At 42.4% G+C, this 19,576-nt stretch overlaps 1 protein-coding gene across 1 annotated transcript in view; it reads left to right on the top strand.

The window, feature by feature from the left end:
* ANAPC10 (anaphase promoting complex subunit 10) overlaps positions 1 to 17,369 on the top strand; it is a 101,674-nt gene extending 84,305 nt beyond the window's left edge. The window contains exons 5-6 of the mRNA XM_054990152.1: positions 15,688 to 15,723; positions 16,416 to 17,369. Coding sequence (XP_054846127.1) covers positions 15,688 to 15,693 — 6 coding nt within the window. The 3' untranslated portion in view covers positions 15,694 to 15,723; positions 16,416 to 17,369. The remainder of the gene's footprint in view (positions 1 to 15,687; positions 15,724 to 16,415) is intronic.
* Positions 17,370 to 19,576: the final 2,207 nt, after the last annotated feature.

Here is a 19,576-nt window from a genome sequence, read left to right as displayed (position 1 = left end):
CCTGATCCCCCAGCAACTGCGGGTCCTCACCTCGGGGTCCCACTAAGGAAAATTTTGACAGCAGCCGACAGTACCCACCTTCCTGCCTTGCCGGAAAGGATGGGAGGGAAAGGACCTGTCACCTGAGAAGGGGGAGGGGAAAGATCCCTCAGCAACTGCGGGTCCTCACCCTAGGGTCTCGCTGAGGAACAGTGCGGCGGTGGCAGCCAGCAGCTCACACCTTCCTGCCTTGCTGGAAGGGAGAGGACCTGTCGTCATGAGGAGGGGGAGGGGGAATATCCCTCAGCATCCGCGGGTCCTCACCCGAGGGTCCCACTGAGGAACAGTGCGGTGGCAGCAGCCAACAGTACACACCTTCCTGCCTTGCTGGAAAGGATGGGAGGGATTGGACCTGTCATGTGGGGGGTAAGTGGAAAGATCCCCCCCCCAACCTCCAGGCCAAAGAGGAGCGTGCTGGTATTCCCGGCACAGAGGGGCCAGGAATCTCTATCTGTCTCTACATACAGTTCTCCAACCATATACCATTCTCTAACTGTTAACAGTCATTCTGTATAGTTTGTGCATACATTCTAGTGTCTTTTTCATTATACTGATACATTCTGGACTGTTTGTCTCTTTCTCTGTTTTTGATTTTCAATCCTTTTCTCCATGGATGTGGCATGTTCTGTTCGATTCTATATCTCCTTGATGCATTCACATTCTATTTCTACTTCTAGAACGGTTGATATCTGTGTGCCCCTTTCTATCTGTTTCTCTTTTTCTCCCTCTCACTGTCTATTTGCAACTTTCTATCTCTGTCTCTTCCTATGTGATTCCACCACTATTTATCTGAATCTATGTCTTTCTACGTATATATCTGTCCTTTATTATTTCTTTCCATCTCTAGCTGTCTTTTTTTCTCTTTCAATAACTATGTTGTTTTCTATTTTCCTTTCTCTATCATCATCCATATGTAGTCTTGTGTGACCATCTTTTTCCAATGGTTTTGTTTCTGCTTTTCAATACATCTTTCTATCTGTCTCTCTGTCTTGTTCTGTCCGACATGAGGAGGGGGAGGGGGAAGATCCCCTAGCAGCTGTGGGTCCTCAACCGAGGGTCCCACTGAGGAGTAATATGGTGGCAGCCGACAGTACCCACCTTCCTACCTTGATGGAAAGGATGGGAGTTGCGGGACACATGCCCACCCAACTGAAAGAGGTCCCGTTGACAGGGGTGCCACCACATTGTCAACTGACTGTATCCGTACACAATACAATCGGCTGCGTGATTGCAACCGAGCTGTGTAACCAAGGAGGGAGCAGTAACCGGATAGTCCCTCGTGAAGCAGGGGCTGACCTGATCCGCCATCCTGCCTTTGCGGAAAGTAGGGGATGGGCAGGACAGGAGGCATTGTTTGGACGGGTCAGAGTGGTTCCTGAGAGGGGGAGATAGAAACGTGACAGCAGCAGCAGCAGCTGACATCGGCCACCTTCCTGCCTTTGCGGGAAGGACATCAGTCGAGCGACCCATTCCCCCCTGCTCAGAGGGCTCTGCGTTTGTGATGGATGGGGGCACCATGAGGCTTAACTATATGTGAAACAGTTCCCGAGCTGCTGCGCAAGTGCCCAAAGGAGGCTGCCATCAGCAGCATCACCCACCTTCCTGCCTTGCCGGAAAGGATGGGAGGGAGAGGACCTGTCATGTGGGGGGTAAGTGGGAAGATTCCCCTGCAACCGCCAGGCCAAAGAGGAGCTTGCTGGTATTCCCGGCGTGGGAGGGAGAGGACGTGTCATTCAGACCGGGGGCCTGATCCCCCAGCCACCCGAGGGTCCCACTGAGGAACAGTGCGGCAGCAGCCACCTCCTGAGCCATCAGCCTTGAGGTTGTAAGCAGCACTGTCCCAGACCCCGAGGGGACAACCTCCACCAGCGCGGCCTGCTGGAGCGCTCTGCTCTCACCAGCATCACCCTCAGGGCAAAGTGATCCTCCCACTGACCCCCGCTCAGAAGAGCTGGTGGTCCCCTTTCTCCCCCCAATGGATGTTTCACTGGGTGAGGAGGGATACAGGCTCTGGTGGTGCCTCTTCAGGTGCCAAGTCAGGGCCGTCGAAGACAGGTGCTTCGGGTTTTTGCCCCTGCACACCAGGACATCACAGGCACGGCACCACACCACACGGGGGTCATCAGGAAGGGCCTGAAAGTGCCTCCATGTGGAGGCATTGTAACGTCGACTGCTAACTGTCCCAGGGGAAGGAGGATGAACGGTTACAGGCTGTGCTGTGGGGCTGGACATGGACAACGGGGTGAGAGGTGGACTGCAGGAGGGGACACCACTGAGAGTTTGGGACGGGGACGGGAGGGATCTTTCATAACACACATACCATTCCTCCAGGGATCCATCGCCCGCCCACCCCTCCTCAAAATGTTGAGAGAGATTCTCTCCCCCCGTGCAAAGACCTCTTGGGCCTCCTCCACAGCCCACATAGGTGCATTGGGGGGAGCGGGAGGACTCTCTGTGGCCCCCGAGCCACACCCAATACTGCTTTCCACAACTGAACCAGGAGGACTGCCATCGCACTTCACCCCACAACCACCCTTGGCAGCCAACACAAGAGGAAGACTCATTGTGCCACCAAACTAGAATTAAGGAGGACAGGAAAGGAGATGACTCTGTGTGCCCTCCGCCGTGGTGCCCACTGAGCTTGGCCCCAGGGCCTGGCAGCAGCCCTGGCACCAGAGGGAGGGAGGGAGGGACTAGAGCCCTAGCCCACCACTCCCACAGACCTGAACAGATCGGGCACTAATAACACTGTTTGAGCCCTCAGACGAGGTGCCCACTGAGCTTGCCCCCAAAGCCTGGTAGCAGCCCTGGCACCAGAGGGAGGGAGGGACTAGAGCCCTAGCCCACCATTCCCACAGATCTGAACAGACCAGGCCCTAATAACACTGTGAGCCCTTAGCTGAGGTGCCCACTGAGCTTGGCCCCAGGGCCTGGCAGCAGCACTGGAACCAGAGGCTGGGGCTACAGCCATAGCCCAGCACACCAAGATGCCTGGGCAGAACAGGCACAGAGACTAAGAATAATAATAGTAATAATAAAAATCATAATTAAAATGATTAGGATTGTGATAATAATAAGCATCATTTGGTGAGCCCTCACCCCAGGTGCCCACCGAGCTTGGCCCCAGGGCCTGGCAGCAGCCCTGGCACCAGAGGGAGGGAGGGACTAGAGCCCTAGCCCACCACTCCCACAGACCTGACCCAATCAGGCACTGATCAATAATCAATGTGAGCCCTCAGCCAAGGTGCCCACTGAGTTTGGCCCCAGAGCCAGGCAGCAGCCCTGGAACCAGAGGAGATAGATCCCTATCCCCCAAATCTAAGCTGAATTAGTCTCTCTCCCCAAAGGCTAGCAAATGGCAAGCAAGAGCTCTGTCCCACTCCACTGCTCGCTGAAAGTGAAACCCAGCCTGGGAGCCCACGGCTATTTATAAGCACAGGTCCCATTGAGCAACGTAGGAGGTCTGTGTTTGGCTGTCAGAGCTGCCTATCAGGGTTTGCAGGGATGATTGGAGTGCCCATGGCTACAGAACACCCCCTTCCCCCTCCCTCCCCTGAGTGTCTTCTCCCAACTTGTAACCGCTTTGCAGCTCCGTGGTTGGAAGGAAGACCTGCCGATCAAGGTAAGCTGGGCTTCCATTTGGGTTTCCAGGGCGACAGAAGGAGTGCAGGCAGAGTTCAGGCATTCCCCTAGCTCTGTTGCCAGGGGAATTGATTGCTGGCGCCTGAGTGTCTGGCTTCCCAAATTGCGGCAGAACGCACCGAACCAGGCTTTTACCGACTGCTGGTTCATTGGCCGTGGCCGATAATGAACCGCCGGATCGCGATCGTGCGATCGCCATTTTCGTGGGTTTTTGAAGTTCGTAATGCAGTTCATGCCCATCTCTAATATGAACTTCTCAGGTCCAGAATTTGATGAAGCTGTTTCCTCTCCTTTTTTTGTAAAGGCTCCAGGTAAGAGTTAAAAATTCTTATTCATTGTTAAATCGAGTTTTTGTAGAGTAGGAATGTCATACATGCTCATATAATTTTAATTACCTTTTATCTGTGCCAGTACATTCTCTGTGTAACTAATAACCTTTTATCTCATCATATGTAGAATTATTAGATTAATTATAAAAAAAACTTTTAACTAAAACAGAGTGATTATTGGCTTCTAAATACAAGGTTTTCATATTGAACCTGGGAACAAAAAATTAATTTCTGATCTTCCCTTGAAGTCAGAAGGCTGGGGCATGTGAAAACTGAATGTTAGAGGGAAGATTCACTTACCACAGTACTGTGATTTTAGTGGTTAGTGTGTTGCTTTAATTCAGTCAAAGAGACCTTGATGTATTGTCGAAGGCTTTCACGGCCGGAGAACGATGGTTGTTGTGGGTTTTCCGAGCTGTACAATGCCAAGACCACGGCAATACAGCCCGGAAAACCCACAACAACCAAAGAGACCTTGAGTTTCCATGTGGTTGTTTTAAGGTAATACCCCTCGTAAGTTGGTCTGTTAAGACCATCTCAGCTCCATATGATGCAGTAAATGGCTCACCAAGAGCCAACAGTGCTCTTGTGCCTTATTTAAAATTGGGACTGGCACCAAGCAGTATCCCAGCTATATAAGTTGGGAACTAAAGTTTTATCTTTGAGTTTATCTTTGAGAAACAGCTCTAGAATTATAAACAAACATTTGACATTCTTGGCTTCTTGATTTATACGAGAGTCAAACTGAGCTTGGATTTTTCTTATAGAACTGAATGCCTTTTGAGTCAGAGTTTCATTTTAGAATATTTATGAACATTCCTTCATATTCAAGTTGCTTAACCAAGTACCGCCCTCCATGTTCAGCATAGGAAATTGCACTACCAATTTGTTATATTTAGATCCCACCCATCCTTCCATGGACTCAGAAATGTTTCAGCCTCATAACTTCTCTGTAGGAAGGTTGGGCTGCCAAGGAATAACTTACCCATGGCCACCCAGTGAGCTTTGTAGCTGGGTGGTGATTTGAACCTGGGTTTCCTCTATTAAAACTGATTTCAAACCACTGCACCACATTTGTTTGTCCTAGTAATACTGCTATGTGAATTATCAAGTAATCATCTTTCATGGTAAGTGATTCAGTGAGGGAAAAGTTTGACAGTGTGCCAGATCAGTGAACTGTTTTCAGTTATTCTGGTCAGGACAACCTGTTCAAAATGGGGGGAAAGTACGTATCTGAGGCCAAGAAGTCCTTCTGAAGAGAAGGGATGATACACTAATGTATATGAAAAAAAACCCAGTATCACTGGTTGAGTGTCCTAACCTTTGTTTCTTATATGAAGGAAAAACCAAGACACAGAGCATGCTGTTCAGCCAAAGACTGATTAGCCTGCTACAGAGATACTTTATGAAAATATGTGCATTTGGTTTCTATCTTAGCTTGAAAAAACTGAGGTGATGAGATGGGCATCCTTATCATTAATCAGAGAAAGGGATGTCAAATTTGATGGGATATTTAGAACCTGCCTATGCCTCATGAAAAAGGCAATGATCTTGGCCCTGTTTGAGAGTTTGCTTACCTTGTCAACTTCAGTGAAAATGCAATGGCTGCTGGGGCTGTGGGCACTGAGGCCTGGGGGAGACATCGTCTCATTTTCTGTACAAGGCCCTCTGCTCAATTCCTCTCTGGTGCTGTAACAAAGTACCCCTGTCCATGCCATCCTATATATCAGATGCAGGGATAGGAGCAGAGGTCCATGCCAAACCAGAGGCCCCAGAGGCCCCTAATAACCTCAATGAACAAAATCCTTCCCTAGTGGACGCTAGATTGGAACTGTAGAGCAGGTCATGTGTTCAGCCATTCTACCTTGATTGCTAATCAGAGCCATACCATTTTAAATCCATACTTGGCAACCACATTACTCTATTTCAACAACGGCAAATATAGTAGTCTTCTAGCACCTTAAAGTTTAATAGATTCATTATCACATAAATTTTCATGGGTGAAAATTTTCAAGTTTATGCAAAGATAACTGCCATCCTAAACAGAGTTACACTCTTTTAAGTCCATTGCTATCAATGAGTTTGGAAAGGTATAATTCTGCTTAAGATGCTACTGATATTGTTGCATCTGCCAGTCTTCAAGAAGACACAAGACTCCTTTCAGCAGTTCTGCAACTTCAGGCATTCCCAGGGCATTCACTGGGTCCAATGCTGTATGTCTGCGGCTTAAATCTCCTTGTGGATGTAAGGAGATAGCAAGGGGAACAAAAGTGCTGATCAGCTGTGTTTCCTGTTCCCGCCTGCTCGTTATTGCATTCCAAATAGCTTGTAAGATTCAAGTAGTGTAGCATAATCCTGTTGGAAATTCTATATTGAATTACTAAATAGCTGCAGCATGAGATTATTTTAAAAATATGAGCAAACTGGCAGCTGCCAAGAGTTAGGTCTGTTTTATAATGTAATAAAACCACATAAAATATTTAAACAAATACATCTGCTGATGGATAGGAGTTAGGAGATTCACTGAATTATTCCTCTAACACCACTGCTTCTTGAAGGAGGCATTTTCATGGGCTGCTCAGACTTTTCTTTCTTTGCTTCTGTGGAGAATGTTGTCATGGAGAGGTGGCAAAATCTGAGAGGAATTTAATATTATTTATAATGATCCAGTAAAGACTGGGGGAAAGTCTCATTGCGAACTTTTAATGATATTGATTTCATTAGCAATCTGGACAGAAGACTTCTGGAAGCTCCATGCAAGAGCAGACTACTAAATATTATCTTTAAAAACATGGCAGAATTGTGTGCTCTTCACCTGTTGGGATGGGTGAAAATAAGTAGAGGCAGGGTGTAAAGGTTTGCTTCTTTTTAAAATATAATCTTGCATTTGGACCTTTAATTTAGCTCCTCCTTATGCTACCTTAAACTTTTACCTCAGGAGGGCCCTGGTCACAATCAACATTCCTTATATTTCCACACCCACAAAACTTCAGGGCTCTCTACTTTACTCAGGCTTATACATCAAGAACCTCTTCCTTTGTGCGTGCGTGTGTGTGTGTGAGAGAGAGAGAGACAGAAACAGAGATAGAGACAGAGACAGACCTATATATATTGCTGCTGCCCCAAAAGGTATCATGGGGCTCAAAAGCTGTCATGGGGCCCTGTGCAGACAGCTCTGACTCAGCAGAAGCCAGCAGGCAGGAAGAGGAGCAGCAAGTTGATCAACTGTTACAGCTCAAGTCAACTGGGGCAGAGCCACCAACACCCACAATTTCACAGCTTCGGTGCAACAAGTTGAGCTCAACCAGTAGTTTCCATCCCTCCAGGATTACCCACACCCTTAGAGCGCTGCAGATGGAGGTGTAAACTAGAGCTCCTTCCACACAGGGCTATAAAACCAGCCAAGGGGGAACTGCTGGGCATGGAAGCAACATGTCAAAATTCTGCTATTGGTGAAACCAATCCATTGGATCTTGCCTTGGTCCTGTGACCTTTGGACCATGCCTTGACTCTGCCTTCGTGAAGCCCTTGAACTTACCGGTAACTGACCTTCAGACCTCAAAACTTTGCTATTCAGACCCACCCTTGGCTTGTGACTCCGTGACCTTGGAATGGACTTTGACCACTCTGGTTGGGCTGGCACTTTGACCCAGCCTCCAACAAAAGGTTTTTGCTGCCACCAAAGGCTTTTGCCTTAGATCTCTTCTGCTTAACTGGTACATAGAAAGGCTTGTTATTGATGGTAGTTTAACAGAACGGACCATTGGATACTCGCTGTGAAGGGTCTTTCTCCTCTGAGGAAAGGAAGACATCTTGATGGGTGATTCTCACCCTCCATTCAGGGAGGCAGGAACAAGTTTTCTACTTTCTGTCTTCCTAATGGGAGTTACCCTTTCTTTCAGTTTTGGCAACTCCAAGAACAGTTATACAGTCATAATTATGAATATGACACTCTAGAATTGAATAACAAGGAGAAATGTGAGTACCAACATGTTAAGGGGAAACAACAAGATGGGAAGTGAATTTGTTAGGCCGAAGAGAGTGAAATGAGAATGATTTTGGGACAAGATGTCCTCCTTTCCTCAGAGGAGAAGGACTCTTCACACTGACTAGCCAATGGTCTGTTCTCCCTCTGAAGCAGAGGATATCTTGATGGGACCTTCCAGAGCAGTGTCCTTATTTTCTAGGTGGATCATCGTCATCTGGTCATAAAATATGTTTTAATATTCTTCTGGCAAATGTTGCATCATCTGAGTTGTAAGTGTTCAGCTTATAGTGTTTAACAAAGGTAGATAATAGATGACTAAGTAGCTGTCTTGCAAATCTTTTTTTGAAAATGAAGCAACAATCATTTGAAGGAGCTAATAAACCAGGGAGATATTTAGCGTGGCAACTGAAGAAAAAGAGAGAGAAAAGAACAATAAGTAAAATTATGGAAGAGGGGAAGGAATTATATGATCAAGGACTGATTGAGAGAGCATTCTATAAATATGCAAGACTATGTCAGAAAAAAATAGTGGACTATGAAAAGATAAGAGACTATTTTGACATGATTGATTTACCTAAGGTGCCGGAGAAGCTGAAAGGGAAGCTTGGTGCTGAAATAACAACAATGGAAGTGGTGCAAGCAATACAAGCTACTACAGTTGGTAAAGCTCCGGGACTGGATGGAATTACAGCAAAATTTTATAAAGTGATGGTAAAGGATTTAAAACAATTGATGCAAAAAGTGATGAATGAGATATTGGAGGGGGCAGAGATGCCAGATACATGGAATGAGGCTAATATTACATTGATACTGAAGGAGACATTAGATTTAAGTAATGTTAAGAATTATAGACCAATATCTCTAACTAATAATGACTAAAATATTTGCTAAGATATTAGCGGAAAGACTTAAGGTGTGGTTAGTGGAATTTATAGAAGAAGATCAAGCTGATTTTTTACAGGAAAGACAAATAAAAAATAACCTACGAGTATTGCTGAATGCCATTGAGTACTATGATAAAAACCCAGGGAAGCAGGTTGAGTTTTTTTGTGTGGATGCGGAGAAAGCTTTTGACAATTTGAACTGGGAGTTTATGTTTGCAACAATGGAGAAGATGCAGTTGGGAGAGAAATTTATACAAGCAATAAAAGCAATATATAAAAATCAATCTTCAAATATAATTGTTAATTCGGATGTAACAAAAAAGTTGGAAATAAGAAAAGGAACAAGACAAGGGTGTCCGCTTTCCCCACTTCTGTTTGTAATGGTATTGGAGATTTTACTTAGGCAAATAAGAGAAGACAATTCAATAAGAGGACTGAGGACAAAAGGATTTATATATAAAGTCAGAGCTTTTGCCGATGATATAATGGTGATAGTGGAGGATCCAGTAGATTGCATGCCAAAATTGATGAAGAAAATGAAAGACTTTGGAGATTTATCTGGATTTGTTATAAATAAGGTGAAGTCCAAAATATTGTGTAAAAATATGACTAAACAACAGCAAAAGGAGTTGATGGACAAGGTAGAATGTGAAGTAGTGAACAAAGTTAAATATCTAGGAGTGGAAGTGACAGCAAAAAATATTGATCTATATAAGAATAATTATGACAAGCTATGGCAACAAAAAGATATGATTAAATGGAACAAAATGAATTTGTCATGGTTAGGTTGTATTGCAGTAATTAAGATGAATGTTCTTCCAAGAATGATGTTTCTACTACAGACAATACCTATTGTTAAAGATAGTAAACAATTTGAAAAGTGGCAGAGAACGATATTAAACTTTCTTTGGGCTGGAAAGAAACCCAGAGTTAAAATGAAGGTACTGTATGATGCAAAAGAAAGAGGAGGTTTACAATTACCAAACTTTAAATTATATCATGAAGCGGTATGTTTGGACTGGATAAAGGAATGGTTGACATTGAAGCATTTGAAGCTGTTAGCATTGGAAGGATATAATAAACTATTTGGATGGCATGCATATCTATGGTATGACAAAGTAAAAGCAGACTCTATGTTTTTACATCATTATGTAAGAAGAAGCTTGTTTGCTGTATGGACCAAATACAAGAAATATATGGAAGAGACTATACCAATGTGGATTATTCCTGCTGAAGTAGTAAATCCAAGAACAGAATATGCAGGGGAAGAGTGGTTGACATATAAAGAAATCCTTGAGATAAAACAGAACAATTATTTGCTTAAAGATAATGACGAATTGCCATTCCAATATGGATGGTTTCAATATATGCAGATAAAAGATTTGTATGAGGACAAAAGGAAAAATGGTTTTAGGCTACAAAATTCTGAGATTGAGAACTGCTTGCTTCAGGGGGGGAAGAAAATGATTTCTAAAATACACAAGATATTATTGAAATGGTTTACAGAGGAGGAGGTTGTTAAAGTTCAGATGGTTAAATGGGCAATACACTGTAATAGGGAAATTTCAATGGAAGCTTGGGAAAAGGTATGGAAAAATACAGTTAAAATTTCAGCATGTACCACGGTGCAAGAAAATGTTTATAAAATGAGGTATAGATGGTATTTAACACCGAAGAAGTTGGCCAATGGTAATAGTCAGATGTCTGATAAATGTTGGAAATGTAAACAACATGAAGGTTCATTTTATCATATGTGGTGGTCTTATGACAAGGCAAAACAGTTCTGGGGGGATATAGTAAAGGTTATGTCGGATATTTTACAAAGGAATATAATTTAAACCCCGGAATTGTTGTTATTATGTATGAAGCTAGAAGACGATAAAATGGACAGAGTTATGGTATTTTATATGATTACGGCGGCCAGAATGTGTTATGCACAGTTGTGGAAGACTCAGGAGATACCATACATCTATGGAAGACTGGATCTTGAAAGTTCTGAACATGGCAGAAATGGACAAACTAACGAGGAAATTGAAAGAGCAAGAAGTACTGGAATATACATTAAGCTGGGAAAAATTCAAGAAATATGTGGAGAAAAAGTGGGACATGAAGGGGAAATTGTGGTCTTTGGATAGTTGTTAAGGGGGAGATAGAAACTTACTTAAGGTTAAAAGGGGGTATATTTTATTATATTTTATTGGATTAGTATAGAGTTATAGTACTATAGTATTATAAAGTTAAGAGTAAGACAGCGTATTCATATGGGAAGTAATAAGGTTGAACAATAAGGTTGTATAGGTAATAGGGAGTATTTACAATATTTTAGTGATGTAATAGAAGCAATAGATTTATAATATAGATAATAGGTATTTAAGGATTAGTATATTATATATATATTTTTAGTTAGTATATGTACCTATTATATACTTATATATATTTTTATACTCTTAATTTAGATAAGTATTATATTAAGATAGTTAATACAACTAAATAGACTAGATTAGTATGTATTATATATATATATATATATTATATATATTATAGATTTTAAGAATTTATAGTATATATTCTTTAGGTTAAGTTGGGTATGGAAAACTGTTGGGAGTCGTTAGAAAAGGGAGGGGGGAAAGGATGGGGAAAATGCAATGGGGTGGAAAATGATAATGATCATTATGTTTATGTTTGTAAACCCATCCAATAAAAATTCTTAAAAAAAAACAAAAACTGGGCATTGCTGGAGCATATCCAGAGATATTGGAAGAGTCAGTGGTGGAAGTGTTGACAGCTACTGAAGAGCAGAGAACCATGGGTGCTGATCTTGATTAGCTTCAGGAGAATCGGAGTGCTTGGAAGGTAAACAGCAGAATGCATGGCCACAGTGACGTCGACACATCGGCTACTTCGGCCTTAGGATGGAAGTACCTGGTGAAATATCTGTCCACTTTGGTATAGTTCGACCATGAGATCCATGAACAACAGATGCCAGAAGCTGAACCTCAGATCTTCTGTATGCAAGGCAAGTAGTCTGCCACTAAGCTATGGGCCATCCATTAGTAGGGATTCTGTGACGGATCTCATCATCTCTATTCTGAGATGCCTCAGTCTGATGAACTTGTTGAATATTTTAAATCTAGTGTGGCCCTCCATTCTTTTTGGCACTGTGAAGAATATGGAGTATACCCTTTTCCTCTTGTACCAGGGGAGGGGAGGCATGGGAAAGCAGGGATGCACTTACCTGTAACAAGAGGTTTATCTGGACTGAAGAATTCAGATGGTTGCAGAGTTTTGATAGGGTTGTTCGCCTATAGGTGGGGGCTGGAGATCTCCTGAAATTATAACTGATCTCCAGGTTACAGAGATCAGTTCCCCGGGAGAAAATGGCTGCTTTGGAGGATAAACTCTATGGCATTTTACACTGCAGAGATCACTCCCCTTCCCATACTCCCCTTCCCATACTCCACTTTCCCTAGGCTCCACCTGCAAAATCTTTAGGTATTTCTCTTAACGCTCTCTGACTAAAAACTGCACTCACCCTTTAGAGTACAGCCACTGTCCAATCTCAGCAGACTCCAGTCACCCATTCAGCCTCCCTCCTTCTTTACATTTAAACCCAGAGTAACAAATGTATTTTAAAAACCCACATTAACCAGCAGAAAGAAAATGCTTAATTACATGCAAAACGTTTTTATGTGCAAAACATTACACTGGGTTTCAAGTTGACATTGCCAATCATTGGCGCACATACCCCTGAATGCTAGTCATAAGTTTTTTTTCATCTTCTTGCACATTAGTCTGTGCTTACAAGGGTAGATCCAGAAGGCTGTCCCAAGCATGGAAGCATATTTCTCATAGATAAAATCCTTTTAGGCAGGGCTTTTTTTCTGAGAAAAGAGGTGGTGGAACTCAGTGGTGGAACTCAGGACCGCACAATGCTGTCACTTTGGGTCAGCTGGAACAAGGGGGGAGTTTTTTAAAGTTTAAATCACCCTTAGAGAAAATGGTCACATGGCCGGTGGTCCCACCCCCTGACCTCCAGACAGAGGGGAGTTTAGATTGCCCTCTGCACCGCTGGAGCAGTGCGGAGGGCAATCTAAACTCCCCTCTGTCTGGAGGTCAGGGGGCGGGGCTACCGGCCATGTGACCATTTTCAAGAGGTGCCGGAACTCCATTCCACTGCGTTCCCGCTGAAACCCCCCCCCCCCCGCTTTTAGGCAATCTTCTTGAGAGGAAAACCTGCCTATGCCTCATGAAACAGGCAAATTCCATGCTAGGGATTGTTAGGAAAGGGATTGAAAATAAAACAGTCAATATAGTAATGCCCTTGTGAGGGCCTATGGTGCAACCTCATTTGGAATACCGTGTGTAATTCTGGTTGATGTATCTCAAAAAGAATATTGCAGAACTGGAGAAAGTATAAAAGAGGGTAATACAGGGATTGGAACACCTTTCTTATGATGAAAGGCTATTTCAGTTTAGGAAAAAAAGATGGCTAATGGGAGACATGGTAGAGATTAATAAAACTTTACATGGAATGGAGAAAGCGGACAGAGAGCATTCTGTCTCCCTCAGAATACTAGGACTCAGGGGAACCCAATGATGTTATTGGGAAATAGGTTAAGGATAGTCAAAAGGAAATGCTTCTTTACTGAATAAGTAATTAAACTGAGGTATTTGCTCCCAGTAGAGGTAGTGATGGCCATGGCCATAGATGGCTTTAAAAGGGGATTAGATATATTCATGGAGAAGAGATCCAGCAGTGGTTACCAGTCATGGAGGCAATATTTCTGTCCTTAAGTTCTTGCTGTGAGTTATTTGTGTTTCAAAGTCTCAGAATATATTTACTTCCAAAGATATATAGTTGTAAAATAGACACCTGTAATTTCAAACATAGCAGTGTACAATTTTTTTCTCCTACATGTTTCTGGGGAAAATGTCATGTGTCAAGCATTGCCCATAAACACCAATAAAACACTGGGGGAAATTCATGTAGAAATCAATAGGAACATTGACTATTGGGACCAATTATGTACCTGTTCCAATGAAGCGGAAACCAAGAAAGGAGGAGTGGTTGAGTGGGTAGTCTCTGGAGAAGCATTTCTAAGCATTCTCATGCATGCAAAAAATAGCACTAAAAACGCGTTTCAAAGAGGAAAAAGCGGGAAATCTGCGTTCTTGGAGAAAGCGCGACCATGATGGGAAGATGATGGGATTTGCATGACCCGATAACAAGGATGCATGTACTAATGTGAGTATAGCAGCATAATAGCGATACTGTGGCACTAAAATAAGGACACGTGAAAACAGCCATGGTTAAAGCATACATGCCAATATTACAAGTCGGGGAAAGCTCACAGAAAACAAACTTTTTCCCTAAATGCTCACCAAGACAACTTGGAGATACGGAGCTGGTTCCAAATTGAGCCAAAGGAAGTTTTCTTTGTGCTAAAAGTGCCATAATCATAGTATAGTTTTATAAATAGATGTTCATGCATAAATAGTGTATATTATATACTTTATATGGGATTTTTATAGTATTGCTAAGGAACATAGACAAGTAAAAAGGGTGATATCCACTTCTATAACTTGCACAGAATATATATTTGTGTGTGTGTGTGTGAGAGAGAGAGAGAGAGAGAGAGATTGTAAGTACTCAAAAATAATAAATGACCATGGTATTTCTTCTGCTTCTACTTGTCATGACAGTTTTCCTTCCTTAAAAACTCCCACCCTGAAAAATGTTCAAACCTCTCACATTTGTTAAAAGGATCACGGTTAATTTCTTTGACAGAAGTTACATGAAAGATAGCATTTCACTGAAATAGTTGGAGGAAGCCTTGCTTCATTCCTTATTTTGCATTTGGTGATAGCAACTTGAACCACGTAGCCCTAAGCAGCCAGTCCCTTGAGCACCAATTTTTACTTGGCGGAAAATGGATCACTTTGACTCAATTCACATCTGATTCTCAGTTGTGGGGGTGTGGATTGGTGTTGACTTTCAGTGGAGACATGCCATTGTGTGAGTCACTCTGCACCTTGCCCTCCCAATAGTACAATGAATAATGAACATAAGCAGAAATGGGGAGGTAATGCAGCACTGTTTCTGCCCAGAGCTGTCTCCTGCTGCTCTTTCAACATATCCAGCGTCTGGCTTGGGTGGAGCTAAGCCCAATTGGAACAGATTGAAGCAACATGCCGTAGTAAGTGAACAGAGAGGTCCTAACCCTGGCCTGCCCTGGGGTAAAGAGATTTAAGTCATGAGAGGTTAGGATGGAGCATATTATTTCTATGAAAAGTGAAAAAAATGCAACACATGTTTCTTTAGGGATCAAGATCAGCCCAGCCCTTCTGCATTGCCAAAATGTATATGAACTTAAGCATCATGAAGCCAATTCCAGCCTCTTAATACCCTTCCATTATATATCACTTTGGCAGTGAAGACAACTTCAGGCAGTCGCTTTCCTGATTTGTGGTTTCCACTTGGCTTACCTTACTGACTTTAAATTTATTTTATTTTGTTAATGGTCAATGACAGAGCAAGGCTCCAAAGCAGAATTGCTCTGGCCAAGATTCACTATATAAACATGTTGTATTACTGTGGATTCTGCAAAACACAGTAAACCAAAAGCACTTCAAACACATGTTGGGCCTCCGTTAAAAGTGATACAGAGCATTATTGATAGCTGGGTGCCATTGCTTTGATTTCTTTCCAGCTTTTAGTGCCTGGGTCTCTGTAGCACTCAGACAACTTACCGCAGATGAGCATCATTACTGTGTCTAATAGCAAATTTTCTGGCCCCTGCTTTAGGAATGAAAACTGCACAGTGACCAGCTACAGAAAAAGGTAAGTGGGTTACCAATTTGTGGGGCTCCCCATTATGTAGAAGATGATAATTCTGTAAACTAAAGAACCGAAAATAGCCCCTTCCACCCCAAAACCCTGGCCTGATGTGGACTGAACAGGGACAGAACATCAACAGCAGCTCAGTGTTAGGTAAAGGGTGAGGGAGGGAAATTAGCCTGGTCAACCCCCTGAGAGCTTAGAACAGGGGTCCCCAACATTTTTGAGCCTGCTGGCCCACTTGGAAATCTGTTCAGCCAATCAATACTCCAATGGTTAATTTGAAGCCACACTTTGCAGAAGCCCCACCTGGCCCCACTCATTTTCTAAAAACACTTGGTGGGCACCATGAAAAGGTGTTAGTGGGCACAACTATGCCCATGGGTACCACATTGGGGACCCCTGGCTTAGAGAATTTGAAAGGAGGAGGCTTTGGGGGTGATTTCTCACCCTCCAGCAATTCCTTGTGGGATCCCAGCGAGTAGTAGCATAAAAATGAGTTGGCATGTTTGCTTGTCCTTTACATATCTACCAATAATCTAACAGTGTGAAACTGTTGATATCTGTAATGTTGGTCCCATTATCTAATATCTTCCTGGGCAATTTCATTATACTTAAAGACTACAATAGAGGAAGTGAGAAAAAGGGACTTCAGAAAGAGATGTCCTTAACATATTTTAAAACATTTTTTGCAGAGTTTGAATCAGGAGTTTTGATTGTTCTCTTGCAAAGAAAAGTAATTGCATCCTTTTGGGTCTTCAGCAACTGTTCAAACGATATATTGTGATCCTCCATGATGTCCTCCATGATGCTGGCTAGTGTGGTCCTCCATGATGTCCTCCATGATGCTGGCTAGCGTGGTCCTCCATGATGTCCTCCATGATGCTGGCCAGTGTGGTCCTCCATGATGTCCTCCATGATGCTGGCCAGTGTGGTCCTCCATGATGCTGGCCAGTGTGGTCCTCCATGATGTGAGTGATGAGCTAATCTTGAGAATGGATGACTTGATGGAATCAAAACTGTACTTACACCACTTTTGAGTTTCCATATTTAAACCCAATAGCTAAGGCGAAGGGAAGACCTACAAGTTATTGTTAGTGAATAAACAGCTTCCACAAACATACGCTACAACTGGGAGAATGTAGAACAAAATTATGCAGAAGTTCAGGAAAGGATACAATGCACTGGAAGGGAAAAAGGACAACCCACAACATCTGGAATCTTAACTGAAAAGAAGAAACAACTGAAAGTAATAGTAAGAGAAAACAGAATGCAGATTGCAACCAATTAGGAAAGATCAAAATCATCCCTGGAAAGACTTTGTGGTTGGAGTGACATGTTACAAAAGACAAGTGTGGTTGTTCCTTCTCACTTGGGAAGCTATATTGATGTTGAAACCTACATAGTATTTAGCTCAGTTTGATCTTCAGACTATAGCAAAGAAACTACTCAGATACGAGTTTTTCAAAGGGTGGGTTGAAATAACTTGCATGGCCTTTCCACTAGATAATTTTAGCACCATTAAGGTTGCTTTTACAACTTAAACAGTAAAAAGCTTATATTCTCATTATCTTATTACAGAAATTCATGTAAGTGTGTTATGTGCTGTCAAGTTTCTTCTGACTATGAATTAATGGCCTCCAAAGTCTTATCATTTGAAGCCAGCTGGGTGACCTTGGGTCAGTCACAGCTTTTTGGAGCTCTCTCAGACCCACCAACCTCACAGGGTGATTGTCGTGAAGATAATAATAATACACTTTGTAAACTGCTCTGTGTCGGCGTTAAGTTGTCCTGAAGGGTGGCATATAAATCGAATGTTGTTGTTATTAATAATAATGATGCTGCTGATAATAATAATAACAATAATAGCCTTGCTCATGTTTTGCAAACTGAAGGCTGTGGCTTCCTTTATTGTTAATCCAATTCATATCAGGTCTTTTCCTACTGCCTTCAACGTTTCCTAGCATTATTGTCTTTTCCAGTGAGTCTTGACTTCTCATGATGTGACCAAAACACAATAGCCTTAGCCTAGTAATTTTAGCTTTTAGGGAATGTTCAGGCTTGATTTGTCTAGAACTCACTACTTAGTTTTTTTTTGTCTGTCCATAGTATCTGCAAAATCCTTCTCCAACAGCACATTTCAAATGATTCATTTTAATTTCAAGTAAATAATTTTGTACAAGTATCTGATATGATGTGCCAGGACATATAATTGGAGCATGTTATGTATGTATATGTACCATCAAGTGGCAATGACCTTATGGTGACCCCATCAAGTAGGTTCCAAGGCAACTGAGGAGAAGGGGTGGTTTGCCCCGCCTCCCTCTGCAGAGCAATGCCAGTCTCCCCTGGTGGTCTCCCATCCCAGTACTGACCCAGCTTCTGAGATATGACGAGATTGGGTTATACCATGCTGCTTTCCCACCTGGAACATGTTACACTGTTCATAAATAATGTTATCATCACCTTTTCCAATCACATAGAGCTATCAAAACTGCCACTATTCATTTCATGAAAAATCAGAGAACAAAATTCAAAGCAGTTCTTGAACATGGAACGATATCAGATTTTACTGCCTCAGTAAATCATTGCCCAGTATTCCGTTCTATTCTGTGGTAGCTTTGTACCACCACTGAATGTCCAAATGGTAAGGAAACATTACAAAATGGACAGTTTCTCCAAAGAACTGTTATCCTTTGAACTACTACAATGTGAAAAAGAGTGACTATGGCTTACAGAGGTAGCAATTTCCTGGCAATTAACCAGAATAAAGCTTGTCTCTTCTTTCTTCATTCTTCCTTCACTTCCCTCAGTCTGAGTCCTTCAGTGGTACTGTGAACAGTGGGGGACATACAGGGGGAGACAATTACCTACTGATTAATTACTTTAATTGATGAAAAATGTGCTGTGAATTAAATGAATAAGTAATTTAATTCAAAGATGAATGATAATCAGAACTTACTTGTACACTTTGCTGCACAAGTGTTTATCAAGTTCATGAAAATATTTTGGGTTAATCCACTGTTTCCTTTCTGCCAAATGAGGAATCTTTGGAGTGTGGTTTACTCCTGTAATCTTTTGTTTATTTCTGATGAGTAAAGCGGTGGATCTAATAGCTCCCTTGTGCTAAGGATAAACTCTCCCAGTGAAAGGAGCCTTTCACCGAGTTCATACGTAGCAGAAGAAAGCCATTGGATCCCCTGTTTGTTTTACTCACCAGGAAAAAAATACAGAAATGCCTGTTGGTTTGACATGCTGAAGGCTTTTGTCACAGCACAGATGAAGCACCTGTCTGTGCAGTGAACAAACCTTTAAAGGCTCTGTACAGATGCTTTTGCCCTGTTTTACTGCCCCTGTTTGCAAGCTTTGTTATGATTGATCTTTGTTGCTACATGTTTCAGAACCATCTTTTATACACTGGCTCTTTAGAAGATTTACTGTACTGCTTCAATGTCTCTTCCATTGATAAAATGGAGGACTTGTCAGGAATATTAATATTGTAATGATCTACAGAAACTTCTGAAAGCTTACCATTCCAGCAAATATTGCACTTCCTGCTTCGATGAGATACTTGAGGAGTTTCAAAGGATACCAAAATAATTTTGAAAGCCAAGTGATGTATCTGGATGTGGGTATGCACTTCATATATCATTTTGTGATTACGTTATTAGTTAATACATGAGAACCTGTGCATAAGCATGCATACATGTGAAGAAGTGACTATCTGACATGAGGGCTGAAATGCAAATCTATCACACAGCATCTCCACATTGGCTGTCTTACTTTTGAATATGTGTGATCTTCCTCCATGGAAGTGGATCATATCTGGAATTTTGTCTGATGCTAAGAAAGCTTT

This window comes from Eublepharis macularius, chromosome 10, assembly GCF_028583425.1.
Source record: "Eublepharis macularius isolate TG4126 chromosome 10, MPM_Emac_v1.0, whole genome shotgun sequence".
In the NCBI taxonomy this organism is placed as follows: domain Eukaryota; kingdom Metazoa; phylum Chordata; class Lepidosauria; order Squamata; family Eublepharidae; genus Eublepharis; species Eublepharis macularius.
Note: the sequence above shows the minus strand (reverse complement) of the source record. Positions and strands in the feature narration are given on the sequence as shown.